Here is a 17,827-nt window from a genome sequence, read left to right as displayed (position 1 = left end):
GCAAAGACGGAGTGTGCGAGGGAATAGAAAAAGCTGAAGGCGGCTCTGCTGAGGGTGATTGTTTTTATTCCTTAAATGAGGAATCAGAACTAGAACAGACAAGTGCTGGGAGTACAGAGGAGTGTTCAGGCTCTGGCTCTGACTCCAGTACAGATAAAGACACCACCCTGAAAAAGAAGTCTTTGAAGCTATCCAGGCAGCTGACAGGGGGGTTTGAGGGGACCCAGAAGAAACTACTATGGGACTACTCAGCGACCTCACAGTCATACCAGGAAATGGATGATAATAATCCAGAAATCCCCCCTGGTGGGACAACGCAACAGATTCCTGTAGAGCTTCTATTCAACACTCTTAAGCAGATGCAAGCAGAGGCTAGAACGGAAAGTCGGAGGGCAAGGCAGGACGCTAAAAAAAATCAGAACACAATGAGGAAAATGAATAAATTATATGATGAATTAGCTGAAAGAGTAACGGAACCAGAAGAACGAACAGGCAAGCTGGAAGACGATATGGGAGATTTCAAGACGTTTAAGATGGATCAAGAAAAACTTTCGGAGGATTTCAAATGGAAGCTGGAAGATTTTTAGAATCGCCAGAGAAGAAATAACATTAGACTTTTGGGTGTGGCAGAAGGGATTGAAGGGCAGGACACGAGGCGCTTCGTGGTGAATATGCTGAAAGGGGCTTTTCCAGAGTCAGATTGGCAGTGGGACAAAGAGATTCAACGGGCGCATAGATACCCCTTCACACTGAAGCAGGGAGTAAGAAAAGATGGACAGGGCTCCTTTCCCAGAGCAATTTTAGTAAATGTGGGGAATTTCTTGCTGAGGGAGGAAATTATCGCCAAAGCCAGACCCGATAGTAAGAGGACATTTGAAGGTACTTCATTCTTTGCTAGGCCTGATTTCTGCCATGTGACGGTAGAGAGAAGGTGGAGGCTTAGACAGCTGATTGCACCATTACAGGCATTAGGGTCAGAAGCATACCTCCTCTTCCCTGCTAAATTGAAAGTGGTAACAAAAGGGAAAATAAGAATGTTTAACTCAGAAATTAAAGCACAGCAGTTTATTGAAGAGTTGAAAAACAGGAAGGGGGGGTTGTTGGAAATGATATATCAGGCGGGTGTGTAGAAATGTATAGTCTTGTATGACGAGAAAGGATGATTCATGGATTCGGCTTGTGATTATACAGGCTGAGGGGGGAAGCGACTGACGCAATTCAAAAGCGGCCACACATAGGTCCTTCTTGACCTATTTGCCCGTAAAGGGGGGAGGGTGGTGGAGGGAGGGGAGGGAGCTGAGGGGTGGGGTGGCGGGGGGGAGGGGAAAAATGCACAAATTTTTGGTATTCATTATTTGATTCAGCACAGTTGCACATTGTATAAGTTTAAAAGTATATGGTACACAAAAATTACGATGACATGTAAAATCGCTTCTATTAATATCTGCGGACTCAATTGTGTTACTAAGAGAATGAGGGTGGCAGCCTTGTTAAAATCCTTGAAATTGGATTTGGTATGTCTACAAGAGAGACACATAGAAGGTACAAGAGGGTATCTATTGGAACAACTTGGGTTTAGATTATTAGCAAATACTAAACAGGGGACAAAAACAAGGGGGGTAGCAGTCTTGGGTAGAAATAGGGAGATAGTAGTAAGAAGAAAGAAAGAGGATCAATGGGGGAGTTGGGTGATCCTTGAAATTTGCTTTAAAGGGGAGACCTTAACGTTAGTTACAGTTTATGGCTCTACTGAGGATGATCCAGATGTCTTGCAATATCTAGATATTGAACTAGCTCAATGGCCAGAGCCTATTGTATGCTGCGGGGACTTAAACATTCATGTACCAGATAGCTCCTTTTTGCAGGCTGGAGGAAAGTATGGCGGGAGGAAGAAGAAAGTATATAAGGCTTTGGCAGATCTGGTGTCACATAATTCTCTGATAGACCCTTGGGTTAAGCTACACCCGCATGCAGATGGCAGCACATTCTTTTCTGCCCCACATAGGACTCTGGTTAGGTTGGATTATTTCTTAATTTCTAGAACATTACTTCAGGGAACGCAAATGGAGAAGCAGCCCCGGATAGTGTCAGATCATAGTCCATTGATACTAACTTTGAAAATGGGGCAGGTACAACATATTAGAACACAATGGACTTTTGAAAGAGCTTTACTAATAGATCCCGCATATAGAGAACATATGGAGAAATGGATTAAATTTTTTGGGGAAATTAATAGAGAAACCGCATCACCAGGTGTTGTGTGGGATGCTTTTAAGGCTGGGATAAGGGGAGAGACTATAAGTTTTGTCCTAGCAAAGCAGAAGAAAGAAAGGGCAAGACTAGAGGAAGTAAGACTGAGGCTGATAAAAGAGGAAGAAGACTTAGCCCTGGCTATAACACAGAATCTTCCAGTAGAAACACACTTATTTAGAATCATAGCTCTAAAATCAGAAGCAATAGAAGGTATTGCTGAGAAAGAAGCAAAGAATTACCTGACCAAAAAGGAGAATGCATATGAACTAAGTGAGAGGGTAGGGCATATTTTGGCTGTGCGCACTAGACAAAGATTGGCTACTTCAGATATTAAAGAGATTAAGGATCATCAGGGCAATATGGTATGTGAGACTGAACGGGTCAGAGAAGTATTTAGGAATTACTACACTACTCTCTACACTCCTGAGAAGGAAGAAAGCATTGCTGATATAGCAAGATATCTTAGGGAAATTGATTCTCCTAAATTGTCTGAAGAGGGAAGAGAAGACTTAGAAATGGCACTACATATAGATGAGTTTAATGCTGCATTGAGTAGTCTACCATCAGGTAAAGCGGCAGGGCCGGACCAGATACCGGTGGAGTTTTATAAAGTATTTAAAGGCTCACTGACAAATGACATGTTTAACATCATGGTTATGGCACAAAAGGGAAAGTCGGTCCCTCAATCATGGGGGGGTGCGGACATCAATGTAATTTTAAAAAAGGGGAAGGATCCAAAAAATACAGGGTCCTACAGACCGATAACACTGATGAACGCTGATGTTAAAGTATACTCTAAAATCTTAGCCACAAGGTTGTCAGGGATCATTGAGAGCTTGGTAAGTCCTGCCCAACATGGATTTATCCCCGGTAAAGGGACAATGCAGCATATTAGGACGGTAGTAACTATGTTCGACGCGGCAGGTAACCTGGGAGACCCTATGGCAGCGCTTTTTTTAGATGCCGAAAAGGCATTTGATAGGGTCTCCTGGGAGTACTTATGGCAAACTATGAGGTGGTCTGGGATAGGAGAAGGATTCATCAGGGCTATACAGGCGCTGTATAAGGAGCCTACGGCTAAAATAAGAGTTAACAGAGGGTACTCGGCAGATGTTAAAATTGGCAGGGGGACGAGACAAGGGTGCCCCTCATCCCCATTGTTGTTTGCACTTTATTTAGAACCACAGCTCCATAGGCTCGAAGTTAACCCACTGATCCCTCCTGTGAGGGTGAATGGATGTGTGGTCAAATCACTGGCCTACGCCGATGATGTGGCAATACTTACTCCAGATCCTCATTTGTCAATTAGTGAAGTCGAAGGTGAAGCTGAGTTGTTTGGACAAATTTCTGGATATAGTCTTAACAAATCAAAGACGCAGATTGTAGAAAATGCACACTCTAGCTGCAATGACCCACGGGTGGTTACCTCAGCAGTTTATTTAGGGGTGGCTATCTCATCAGACTTAGATAACGTTGTTGAAAAGAATATTGCCCCCCTATTATCAAAGGTTAAAACTAATTTGGAAAGGCTAAACAATCGGCATTTATCCTTGGTAGGTACTACTAATGTTATTAAAATGCTAATCCTCCCCAAGTTCCTCTACCTGTTTAGAGCTATCCCCCTTTTTTTTTTAAACTAAATGGTTCAATTCATTAGAGATTATTTTGAATAGATTCATTTGGGCACAGGGTAAGACCAGAAGGGCTTACAGATTTATGGCTTTACCGAGAGAGAGAGGGGGTTGGGGAGTACCTGACTTTAGAATGTATTATTTTGCGGCTGCCCTACAATATATGCAGGGGTTAATAGGGGGGGGGGTGGTAATGAGCAAAAAGTGACAACCATGTCTACAGAAATTTATGCGGCTGTTCTAGGAGAGGAAGCAGAAAATTGCTTCTTAAAATGCACGGATTATGGGTATTACAAAAGGACCAGATTTAAAACACTTAATGCAGCAGTCAGAATTTGGAATGCTTTTTTAAAAAAGACAGGGCTTGGAAGATTCAATAGATATACTAGGCTATATAAGAATAGGTCATTCCCTGCGGCAGTCTTCGCTGACAGTACAATGGCTAGTTGGGCTGAACGAGGAATAGTACAGATCGGGGATTTGAGGGACACGGAAGAGATAGTACAGTTTACAGACCTTACGGCGAAATACGATATCGATAGGAGGTCGTTTTTCAAATACCTCCAGGTTAGGAGCTTTTTGAGTAATAAACAAGGAGGACCCGCAGGGTACCAAAGAAACGAAATTATGGAGAAAATACAAGTCTCTGCAGACTGTACAATTAGGAGTTTGTATGCATGTTTGGTGAAAGGGAATGTAGATGATATGGAAAAGTACTGTAACAAATGGGTAGATAAATTGAGCATTCCGAATGAAATATTTCAGGAGTCACTTGAACTTGCTCGTATGGTATTGTGTTCTGCTCCCCTTCAATCCCAGCACTACAAAACTCTGTACTTATTATATTTTACCCCAGCGAGAATAGCTAAATGGGGAGGCACTACTGGTATCACCTGCCCGAGGTGTAACTTCCTCGAGGCAGATATAGTTCATGTCTTTGTTACCTGTCCAAAACTGTATACCCTGATTGGAAATATAGAACGCTTCTTAAATGGATCACTGGATATACAGATAACCCTCACCCCCTCATTGTTATTGTTGGGGATAGACCCTGATTGGGGAACTGCACAGAGAAAATTTATCTTTGTGGCTGCCGCAGTCTACAGATTGACTATAGCTAGAGCATGGCTCGATAAAAATCCACCTGTCATGCAAAATTGGTTGGCTAATTTATTAGAGGCATATAATTTGGAAAAATCTATATATGCTCGGTAAGGGGTAAAATGAGAGGATTGAGAATCTGGGAACCTATATCTAGATGGAAAGAGAATATGGGTTCGCAGTAAGACTAAGATTTTTTTATTGTAATGAAGAGTTAAAAGATGTACTGTATATATATATAATAGAATGATTTCTTTTCTTTGTTTTCATTTTACATATGATTAATATGAAATGTTTAATTGTACAATGTGCAATGTGCAAAGTGTGGAAATAATAAAATATATTTAAAAAAAAAAAAAGTCATCAGCTCGCCGCTTGAAAAAATCAACTATAGGAGCCATATAACATTTTAACTAATTCTTCTGTTCTCTAAGTTCTAAAGGAGGATTACCATTGCTGTACTTTATGTGTAACGCATGAATGTGCAAACTTCCTATATCTGACAGCTGTCAAATCTAGAAAATCTAAAAGGAACAACAAAACAGACTTTCTGCGCTTCCTGGAATTCTCAAAAATTACTTTAATAAAATCATGACTTTTGTCACATTTGACTTGCTAGAAGAATTCCTTGACAGTACTTCAGCCACTAGGATATCTGTAATAAATAGGGTTATAGTTTGAGGATTGTGAAACCCATCTCAAGCAACAAACACAGTGCCCATCAGGGTGAACCACAAAAGGCACAAAATTAACCTGCGCTTAACCTTCTGGTAGCTTGGTACAAAAGCAGTCAGGCTTAATTTAGAGGCACTGTTTAAAGCATTTATGCAGCACACAAACAGGAGTAAAGTGAAAACGTAACACAAGAAAAATCCCAAACCAATCTAGTAAAATAGAGAAAATGTTCATAAATAAAATCACCCCAAAATGAATTAAATCTTATCAGTAGAACCAGTGTTATGAATGTTAAACGTTTTGAGTGAAGTCTAGCACCTAAAAGATCAAAGCTCCTACCGCAGGTATCTGGTCGGGCAAAAGTTAAAGCCAACCATGATTCCGTGTGGGTCGGACACAGGTGGTGAATTGGGTCCTTTCTCATCTTACCTTTGGTCTTAGAAAATGTCTTGAAAGTCCAAGCAAAGCTAGAGGTAAAGTAGTAAACTATCAGAGGAGGAGTCATTGTTTTCAGGCAGCTGCTGGACAAAGTCTTGGTGAAACTTTCGACTATGATGGGAAAAAGCACAGAGCGGAAAAGCTAGATTTCCAGGTTGAGGAGGTCATTGTCATCTATGGAGAACCAGTCGACGTCATGCTTGGTGAAGAATTTAACCTGGGAGTTGGACACATTTTTGAAAGTTGAAAATCTCCCACAGGAGGAAGTAGCAGGCTGAACCGAAGAGGGTTTAACAAAGCTGGATACTATCGCTGAGAGATCCTGCTGAGCAGGATTTGCTGCTGCAGAGAAGAATGCTGGCAAGTAGGTCCTGGTCTTCTGTCAGTTCTTCAGTCACTTTTTGGTGAAAAAAGTTCTGAGTCCCAAGTTTTAGGGCTAGGCAGGTGGGGTACCTCTAACACCACTTCCAAGGGTCCAGGACCTGGGAGGCACATTGTGGGGTTTGGGACTCACTCAAGTAGAGGCCAGGTACAGGGCTCAAGGACTCAGTAGCTTGTTTTGTTCCTGTAGCTCACACTGGAGGGCAGCCAACTATCCCTTGGAGTCACTTCCAGTGGTCTGGCCTCAAGAAGATGACCCAGTTTGCCTTCAAGTAGAAATGCAGTTGTTTAGTAGCAACAGTGCTGTCCTCTGGAGGTCCAGGCAGTACTTCTGAAGAATCTTCCACAGGCCCAGGAGTGTACTGAAGAGGTATTCTGAGGGTCCAGTATTTATACCTGCTGCCAGCCCTAGGAGTGGGGGATTCCCTATACTACCCCCACATCTGGTTCTGAAACGTTCTTCCTTCCTCTGCCAAAACTCCAGAAGTCTTGGGTGGCAAAAGGTGAGTGTCAGGGTCCTGTGTGAGTGCTGGAAGCAAACCCTCTGAAGTGTAAGTGGGGCATTGAACAGCTCTGCCTCTAGCCATCCTGCCTGTGCCTACTCCCTTTTGTTGTCATGGTCTAGATGAATGCACAAAGCCCAACTGCAAAGTCATTCACAAGCATGTGAACCCAGAACACTAGCAACAGACACCAAATGGTTATGACAAGAAAATGCTAACTTTCTAAAAGTAGGATTTTCATAATTGTAATATAAAATCCGACTTACAATTTAAAATGTGATTTGTTTCAATCTGAAAAATGATATTACTATCTGCTTCCCACTCAAAACACTCATAAAACACAATAAGGTAACTCAATGTTGTCCAATAGAATAGATAAGCCACACAGAAGTGAACAAAATAGGAGTTTTTTGCTAACAGGACATGTAAAAGATAAACCCATGTGTCTGACTTATTAAGTACAATGCACCCGTCTCTATTAGCCTTCAGGGTCTACCTTAGGGTTGACTTGTATGTATTAAAAAAAAGGAAGGTTTAGGCCTAGCAAATGGATTATTTTGCCAGGTCAAATTGGCAGTTTGAAAAGAACCTACAGGCTGGAATGGTAGTCCTAAGGCATGTTTTAAGGGGCTACTTTAGTGGGTGGCACAATGAGTATTTTTGTGTTTTCAGTGTATCGTCCTAAGTGGGAAGGGCATGCTCAGACGTGAGCCCTGTGTACACTGACTCATTGGAATCAAGGTAAAACTAGCTGATGATCCCAAATCTGGGCAAAACTGGTCCAAAATTACTTGTGTTCCAGTTCAGGGCGAACCTGGCCTTGAAGTTCGGGTTGGACTGTTCCTATTGGAGCAGGGTGAAGACTTATTTGCAAATGACTGGTTTCAAACAGAGGTGGCATGGTGTGCAAAATAGCCTAAGTAACATAAGAGCCCCCCAGAGGAAATAACGTCACAGGGTTGGGACCGGGGGGGGGGGGGATTGAACACCATCCAAAACAAGAGGTTGCACTAGCCTATCAAAGCATTTACAGAGGAATAAATCCAAAATGGAAAGACACAGATTACACTCAATATGACTTTGCAGTAATCATAATTTTTTTTCTATTTTAACAATTATGGCAAGGCGTACACCATTCTAGCTCAGGAAGGTCCATCAGGATAAGCAAGGCACACTTCCGCTCCCTTTCTGTGACTGTCTAAACAATGCACAAGAGCCCAACTGTCAGCCAAACTCAGACATGGATTCTACAGACAGGCAGAGTCACAGATGGTTAAGCAAGAAAATGCCCTTACAATTTAAAAACCAACTTCACCAAAAGACCTACCTTTAAAATGTGAGTTCAGAGACCCCAAACTCTCAAACTCTATCTACTCCGGTGGAATATTACACTTAAAAGATAGTTCATGGCAATCCTCATGTTACACAATGGGAGAAATAGTCTTTGCAATAGTGAACAATGAAATTAGCAGTATTTCACTACTAGGAAAAGAAAAACACAACAGCACATGTCCCGCCTTTTAAATATACTTCACCCTGCCCATGGGATAGCCTTGGGCCTACCTTAAGGGGGGTCTACGTGTAGGAAAATGGAAGGTTTAGGCCTGGCAAGTGGGTTTACTTTCCAGGTGGTAATGACAGTTAAAAACTGCACACATAGACACTGCAGTGGCAGGTCTGAGACATGTTTGCAAGGTTTTTCGTGTGGGTGGCACTATCAGTGCTGCAGGCCCACTAGTAGCATTTGATTTACAGGCACTTGGCACACCTGGTGCACTATACGAAGGATTTACTAGTAAATCAAATATGGCAATCATGGATAAACCAATCACCAATACAATTTACACAAGGAGCACTTGCACTTTAGCACTGGTTAGCTATGGTAAAGTGCTCAGAGTGCCAAATATGCCAGGTCTAACATAGCCATATCTCTGTCTTTACAGATAATGGTTTTATTTGTTCATATTTGTTGATTTCTGCATTTCATCGGGAGGTAACAACCCAAAACATTTCATAAGTTATCATTAAGATCTGGTACTGATTGGGTTCCCCAACGTTTAAGAATTGATGGCAATCCACTTTGTCCTCGGAAAAGGAGAGAAATCATTTTGGAGGGGTTACTGTCAATGAAGAACAGAAGGGTAGAGGTTCAAATTGACGTTCACATTCAGTATTTTACTGAAAACAACAAGCCTTGGTAAAGCTTATAGCTCTGGCCTCAGCATGGTGGTGTAATGGTCACATTTATTTAAATTATATTTATTGCTTGAGAAAGGGGTTTTATGTATCTTAAATCCAGTCAAGGGAAATATTCCTGGAATTAGATTCTGATTTCCATTTCAGTTCGTTACAAGGTTATTGAAATGGCACTTTATAGATTTTAGACACGATGTGAATGTACAAATGCACATTTGGTCATTCATTCGATATGAAACACTAAAAAACTTGAAGGTCTGGAGTGAAGCTGAGTCCTCTCGGTTCTCACAAGAAACAATATGAGCTGAACATGCCTTGAGCCAGCCCACAAGTGATCAAAGGACACTGAAAATGAGCTTAAATTAAAGTCCTATCAGCCCACCCTCATGGCGGAGCATCGTCATTTAGGACGTCAGGAACCAAACCGGTGTATCCGTGCCCAGATGTATTGGCTGGATATCACACGGCTTGAGTTCGAAGAATGAGAGTGTCCTCGCCACTGTAAAGGATACCATCCCCAACTACTTGTGGGAATCTAGCCTCACCTCACCCGGCAACGGCTCGGAGGATGAGGCCCCGCTCTCTCCGTCGGTACCTCTCGGCGTAATCCTGAGCCGAAAGGGAGGCCTCCTACTACATACTACAGAACTTGAAAGGATACGGTAGGATGGTCTAAGTGACCACACTCGCCAGACTTATTGTAGTTTCACAGTTCACTTGTCATGCAACTTAATCTAGAGTGTATCTTTGCAGTAGCATTTATACATCCTTGGCCCTGAAGAATGCCGGTGTACTTTCACCCTATGGCAGAAACATGTTGGCCCCATTGACCTCTTAGCAAAGAATACAGTGATTTTTTCACACTGTTCTTTCACCCTTTTTAACGTGACGTCCAGGTGAATACTAATAAAATAATTTTTTTGCCTTGACCGTCATTTTAATATCACTCACTTTATCTTCACTGCACTGCATTGTACCAGCACCGCCAGTGGCGAGGACACTCTCATTCTTCGAACTCAAGCCGTGTGATATCCAGCCAATACATCTGGGCACGGATACACCGGTTTGGTTCCTGACGTCCTAAATGACGATGCTCCGCTACGAGGGTGGGCTGATAGGACTTTAATTTAAGCTCATTTTCAGTGTCCTTTGATCACTTGTGGGCTGGCTCAAGGCATGTTCAGCTCATATTGTTTCTTGTGAGAACCGAGAGGACTCAGCTTCACTCCAGACCTTCAAGTTTTTTAGTGTTTCTTATAGTCTCAGCAGGGGTTTTAACTTGGATGGTCTATAAATATACTCCCTTTGACCCTCCTCTGGAAGTTGGTTCATTCGTGCCTCGTGCCATAATGTCAGGAAGTCAACTTCACCAGCTGTACTTATAGTAGAAATTATATTAAATCTAATGACCTCCAATTTGTATTCTATGTTTTTCCTTCATATGCATGTTAGTATAATGGAACTTCCCCTTCCTTGTATCTTGAGCTTATTATTTATTGACGTTTTTCTGTCCTTTATTCACTGTTGTTTTAATTTTTGAAAATATCAATAAAAACTATTTGAAATAAATTACATTTATTGCAAGCATATGAAAAATACACATGCTGCCACTTAAATAAGGCCACCACTGGCTTTCAATAAACATCTCTCACTGATGTGGAGGATTTACAAGTGTCTTTTAAAAAAAAAGCTTTCAGTTGTTCCATGCATTTTGCTTGCAATGTTCCCTCTAATGTATTTATCTGTGTGCGGCAATGAAGGATCTCTTTGAACTACAGTGAAGGCCATGTGCATTGAATACGTGATAAATCCCTATGCAAGTGATTGAGCCACCAGAATCAGTCGTATATGCCACTTCATGGACTTTTCAAAAATAAACACAAAAAGGGGCATTTGAGTGCCATTTAACTGCATGAGATACGCTACTGACAATGATGGCTACAAAGAGCACATCATTACATAGCTTGTCAGCAAACATTACAGCAATCTCTTCAAAGCCAGTAGCATTCCTTCATCATTATGGAAAATTAATTGGAAGTATTCAAAGAAGATGAGTAAGATAGTGACAGAGAACTGTAAGATTGAACTCCAATCCCCTTTGACTTGTGACTCAATGAGGCAGGTGCCATCCTTCAGAAATCCAGAATCACAGAAATACGAAATCCAATATCTGACTGTCCCAACTGAAACATACGTTCCATAGATTAGAAGATTATAACTTGGTTCCTAAAGAGCACACTAAAAATATTTTTCTGTGACAGTCGGGTATGAAGAGGTAAAACGCGTATTTGCACTTTTAATGAGGGCTGGACTTAACATATTTGTAAGCTGCATAATTGGAAGAAGCACTTAGGGGCATATTACCAACAAGTAGCGATATTTATTGCTAAATAGGCTTAGCGACGATTTTTTTATCGCTGCCTATCGCTGGATATGTTAGCGGAGAAAACATGCCATTAGCAACGTTTTTCTCCATTGTGCTAAAATATCCAGCGATAGCGGCGAAATGCGTGAATATCGCTGAAAATACAGCGATATTCACGCATTCGCGACGAAATGCTCTTAGCCATGTTATCCACCTCCCATTGGATAACATGGCTAAGAACTGGTCTGGGCAGGTGTTAGTATTTGGAGATATTTGCGCTTAGCGTGAATATTTCCAACGCTACGCCTGCCTTGCTAATAGGCGATAGCGACGTTAGCGACGGCTTTCAGTCGCTAACTTGTTGGGTACGCCCACTTTACATGTCATTAGCGATAAACATCGCTGACATGCAAAGCGGGCCCCAAACCACTCGCTATCGCCTAAAAGCTGTCGCTAACATCAGTTAGCGACTGCTTGCTAATAGGGAGATAGAATTATCACCGTTTAGCCGCCAAAAACGGCTGCTAAATCGGCGATAATTGCCTATTGCCCCCCCTTGGTAATATGCCCCTGGGTTTTTAAGAAACATCTAACAATCTTTTTTTTTACTTTTTGCGTTATTATTAAGTTCCTGCTACAATTCACTTTTGCTGTCAGCCTTGCATATAGTTCCATATGGATCACTGACATAATATAGAATGACAAAATATAGACTTACCAAAATATAGTCACCAAAATATAGAATGACAAAATATCGAATTCCTATCTACAAACAGGTAAGTACAAAAATATCGAATCCAAAATATAGTCTGTAAAAAATATAGTCAGTCAAAATATCGAATTTTTTTAAATGTCTTAAAAGTAATTTAAAATTAATGAAATAATAAATATAATTAACTAAAACATACTTAAAAATACTCAAATAACCTTAAAATTAAGATATAATTAATTTAAGTTATTAATAAAAAAATGTACAATATTTTACCGTAGGATAGCAGGAGGGTAACATTAAATATTACCACTCCAGTGGGTGCAACAGTAGGGAAAGCGTTGGATAGCGTAGGGGTAAAAAATACTATTCCCACTCCAGTGAGTGCAACAGTAGGGAAAGCATTGGATAGCGTAGGGGTAAAAAATACTATTCCCACTCCAGAGAGTGCAACAGTAGGGAAAGCATTGGATAGCGTAGGGGTAAAAATTACTATTCCCACTCAAGAGAGTGCAACAGTAGGAAAAGCGTTGGATAGCGTTGGGGTAAAAAATACTATTCCTACTCCAGTGAGTGCAACAGTAGGGAAAGCGTTGAATAGCGTAAGGGTAAAAATTACTATTCCCACTCCAGAGAGTGCAACAGTAGGGAAAGTGTTGGATAGCGGGAGGGTAAAAAATACTATTCCCACTCCAGTGAGTGCAACAGTAGGGAAAGCGTTGGATAGCGGGAGGGTAAAAATTACTATTCCAACTCCAGAGCGTGCAACAGTAGGGAAAGCGTTGGATAGCGTAGGGGTAAAAATTACTATTCCCACTCCAGAGAGTGCAACAGTAGGGAAAGCGTTGGATATTCAAAGGGTAAAGATTACTATTTCCACTCCAGAGAGTACAACAGTAGGGAAAGCATTGGATAGCGTAGGGGTAAAAATTACTATTCCCTCTCCAGAGAGTGCAACAGTAGGGAAAGCGTTGGATAACGTAGGGGTAAAAAATACTATTCCCACTCGAGAGAGTGCAGCAGTAGGGAAAGCGTTGGATAGCGGGAGTGTGAAAATTACTATTCCCACTCCAGATAGTGCAACAGTCGGGAAAGCTTTGGATAGCGTAGGGGTAAAAATTACTATTCCCACTCCAGAGAGTGCAACAGTAGGGAAAGCGTTGGATAGCGTAGGGGTAAAAAATACTATTCCCACTCCAGAGAGTGCAACAGTAGGGAAAGCGTTGGATAGCGGGAGGGTGACAATTACTATTCCCACTCCAGTGAGTTTAACAGTAGGGAAAGTAATGATTTAATATATTATTCAAAATAAATTAAATATCAATCCCAATAAATTAAAATTAATAACCTATTCATAATTATTTAACAACTAATTAATTTTCAATAACAAAAACTAATTAATAATACATATTAATACCAATTAAAAATTAACAGGAAATTAATTATCAATACACAAAAAGTATTTTTAACATGTAATTAATTACAATTACATTACTCCCCACCCTATTCCCCTATAAACCCACATCCCACTACAGAAAATACATTAATACAATTATCATAATTATCAAAAATTTAATTAATGCAAAATGATTACCAATTAATAAAAATGAATTGCCAATTGATAGAAATTAATTACCAATTAAAAATTAATTAACAATAAATTTAAAATCAATACCAATGAATGAAAAAAAATATTTACTTAATTACAATTAAATTACTTCCCACCCTATTCCCCTATAAACCCACAACCCGCTACAGAAAATAAATGTAGAAAATTAACATAATTAACAATTAATCATTTAATACAAATTAATTGGCAATTAATAAAAATTAATTACCAATTAAAAAATAACAATGAATTGAAAATGAATACCAATAAATAAATAAAAATATTTAATTCATTACAATTAAATTACTTCCCACCCTATTCCCCTATAAACCCACAACCCGCTACAGAACTAAAAAGCAAAATGTAATTAAAAATTAATAATAATTGCTAAAAATTATTATTTAATTTAATATAATTAAATTACTTCCCACCCTATTCCCCTATAAACCCACAACCCGCTACAGAATTAAACTACGCAAAAATTAAATAACATAAAATTCATTACTTAAAATACATTAAACATACATTACAAAAATTAATATACACTTTTCACACATATACTAACATACAAAACACTTTAAAAAAATTGATATTATTAAAAAATCTATATATTTATTGCCTATATTGTATACTTCGATATTTTGACTTCTATATTTTGAAAATCGATATTACTTACCTTAAATTCGATATTTTTAACCACTATATTGTGTCCATTCGATATTTTGTCCATTCTATATTTTTACTTCGATATTATGTCCATTTTATATTTTGGAATCGATATTATGACTGTTTACCGTTCCATATTCCCATTTTCAGCAGTTTGTTGCAAGTTGTTCCATGTTTGACTACAAAGAGAGGCAGCTAGTACTTTAAAAAATGCAGCATTTGCCCCCTTATTCTAATCTTCCTCTTATCAAGGGGCGCTGCACCCCCCTCCCTACACACACACACACACACCTTTCTTCTTCCCTTGACATGAGAAGGTTTTTTCTGTGTCCCCCCGGCAGGCTTTTTACATGCAAATGCACTTAACACCTTACGCCGTTCTATCAGGGCAAACGGGTAGAGCCAGGTGAAAGGGCGTGTAAAGGTGGGAAGTGCATTAGCATATAAACTCAATGCACATAACTCAATGAAGCAAAAGAGTGCCGGTCACACTGCCTCCCTTGAAGTACCACGTCGGGATAGTGATGGGATTCCATCAGGATATCATGTCCACTAGATTCCCTGCTGTTGTACCGCACCCACCCTTCATTCCTCGCTGCTGCATTCTTTTTTAATGAGCACCTGGGGAAATCTTTATCTCAGTGCCTAGAATGAGACGTGCACTGCTACAGAGGCTCTGGGCGCTCGGAAAATGAAGCAAACACTGAACTTGCAGGCTACTACAACAATTCCACGTATACATTGTATGACAGCACATTTTCAGAAGGAGCAAGAAAGTAAAACATCATGCAACTGAGCACCCTGGGTGCATTCAAATAGCAATTAAGGTAATATAGAAAAATACAATTTAAAAGCACACTCTGTGAGAGCTTTGACAATGGAACAGAAAGTATCTGTTTTGCGGACAATATGAACACACGTGTGCATTCAATCAAATGTATGAAGCAAATGAATGTGTAAAGTGGGCTGGCTTATTAGCCCAAGCTATATGTTGTAGTGGGAGGAAGCAAAATGTGATTGACAATTCAACAGACCAATTGGTGAGAGCCTCTCTATGTATGTATAAAATGTATATTTGTTTGGAAAACAATAGTCCAACGAGACAGCTAAAGCTCCTCGGAGGCCAATCCTAAAGATTAACACCATTGTTTGCAAGTTTATATCCTATCAGTCTCAAATGTATAGCATTATTTAATTCAACCCACTGATACAACTTTTATTTTTGTTCACAGTATCCGCTGTGTATTGACATTTTGAAATCCTGTCAATGGAGATAACAATCAACAGAAACTATTTCTACCACGAATCCAAATGCTCATTAAATTTCTTGATGATGTGTCATGGACGGAATGACTGTAACTTGTTCAAAAATGTTTAAATGTGAAGAGAACAAAATCATTGTGTTGTAAACTAGCAGAAAATGAGGTAAAAGCAGAACTGAATCATAAGTATGCAAAGGATTAGTACTTAGACAAATTTGTATTTCCAGTTTTCTGATGAACAAAATACTGCCATATATTGTTTTCATCACACATAACTAATATTGTTATGCTTTTATATTATACAGTTCTAAAGCACCAACAAATTATAGAAACACTAAAATGCAAGAACACGTTCAATATGTGAGATTTTGAATGATTTAAAAGAATGATACCTGCACCTCAAATTTGATTAATGGGGGTCCCTATTAAAGATATATACATATTGCAATACTTGTGTCATCTTTTTTGGGTTGGGTTGTAAATAAATAAGAACATAGATTTCTTGTTTTCAGACAACTGTGAGCAAAAACATACATTTGTATTGGCTTATAATGTAGCAATGCAAAAACATAGTGCATGAGGTAAAATACCTTATCTTTTTTTTTATCCTGACCAAATGGTATTATAATCAGGGGCTGATGGCCGGGAGGATATCTGCTGCCCCTGCTGAAGCAGTGAAAGACAGTGGTTTACTATGCTCTTGACACATACATACTCGTTCAAATCCATCTGTACATAGGTCTAACTAGATACGTGTGAGAAGCTAGCTTGGTATATGATGCACACTTATGTAAGTGGGCACCCTGCACCAATCCAGACTACCCTTATGGTGATTTGAGTGGTCTTAGCAACCTTAGAAAGCTTTCTCAGTGGTAGCTGTGGAGAGCAGCCCTTAGTCTAATCCAGAAGGAGTGTAAAGCAGCTTGTTTTACCAGAACATAATCTTATATGTATAGATTAAGTGAAAAAGACTGCACAGTGTATTTATAAAAATATGTATTTATTATAAGACACTCCCTAACATATACAGATATCTCCTAGCCAGAGATATCAATCGGAGGAATTTATGCTCCCTGGTGGAGTCCCTTAGGGTTCCGCCCTTTCCCCTACACTTTTCAATATTTATGTTGCCCCTCTGACTAAATTAATACAAGATCACAGCTTTTCGCTTGTGTCATATGCTGACGACACTCAGCTTATAGTGTCTGTCATTTATCCGGTGGAAGTTATGGCAGCGCAATTCTCTGAGTGTACATCTGCTCTGATGACATGGATGAACTCTAACTTTTTGAAGTTAAACACCACCAAAACTGAAGTTTTGGAGTTCGGCCAGAAAACCTCGATCTGGAATCAGCTATGGTGGCCATCCACTGCTGGTGACTGTCCCATGCCAGTGAACAAAGTCAGGAACCTTGGCTTTATGTTCAATAAAGATCTCACCTGGGCTGCTCAGACTAATCAATTGTCATCTGCCTCCTTTTTTATGTTAAGAGGCCTGAGAAAGATCCTTCCATTCATTCCCTTTTCCCTGAGGAAAACAGTCATAATTGCAACGATTCTATCTAGAATCGATTACGGGAATGCTCTCTATCTAGGAGCTGGCGCCGCCCAATTCTCTAAACTTCAATCAATTCAGAATGCGGCGGCCAGAGTACTTCTCAAACACCACCCTACATCAAACAGTATAAAAAACTTCACTGGCTTCCTGTCCGTCAACGCGTCAACTTTAAGACGCTTTGTCTGGTACACAAAGCCTTGTTTGGTGGTGGAGCCAAGGACATACAATCTATGTTTTCCCGTTACTTGCCAACGCGCTCCTTAAGGTCAGCTACTCAGGATTTGGCCACAATCCCCAAGATAAAAAGAGTAAGATGTGGAGGAAAACGCTTTTCCTTCCTGGCATCTAAGCTTTGGAATTCAATCCCCGTTCATCTTAGAATGATATCTAACCGACTTGTTTTCAGGAAGGAAATTAAAACCTGGCTCTTTTTTCAGCATTAATTTAGTCAGCGCCATGTTCAGTTTCACTTCATATAGC

General features: G+C 40.0%; 1 protein-coding gene across 1 annotated transcript in view; it reads left to right on the top strand.

The window, feature by feature from the left end:
* Positions 1–16,237, top strand: part of LOC147727491 (alcohol dehydrogenase E chain-like) — a 523,815-nt gene extending 507,578 nt beyond the window's left edge. Inside the window, exon 9 of the mRNA XM_086961567.1 lies at positions 15,760–16,237. Coding sequence (XP_086817693.1) covers positions 15,760–15,784 — 25 coding nt within the window. The 3' untranslated portion in view covers positions 15,785–16,237. The remainder of the gene's footprint in view (positions 1–15,759) is intronic.
* The last annotated feature ends 1,590 nt before the right edge of the window (positions 16,238–17,827 follow it).

The sequence above is a fragment of the Lissotriton vulgaris genome, chromosome 3_1 (assembly GCF_964263255.1).
Source record: "Lissotriton vulgaris chromosome 3_1, aLisVul1.2, whole genome shotgun sequence".
Classification (NCBI taxonomy): Eukaryota; Metazoa; Chordata; class Amphibia; order Caudata; family Salamandridae; genus Lissotriton; species Lissotriton vulgaris.
The sequence above is the reverse complement of the archived record's forward strand: the minus strand, read 5'-3'. Positions and strand labels throughout refer to the sequence as shown.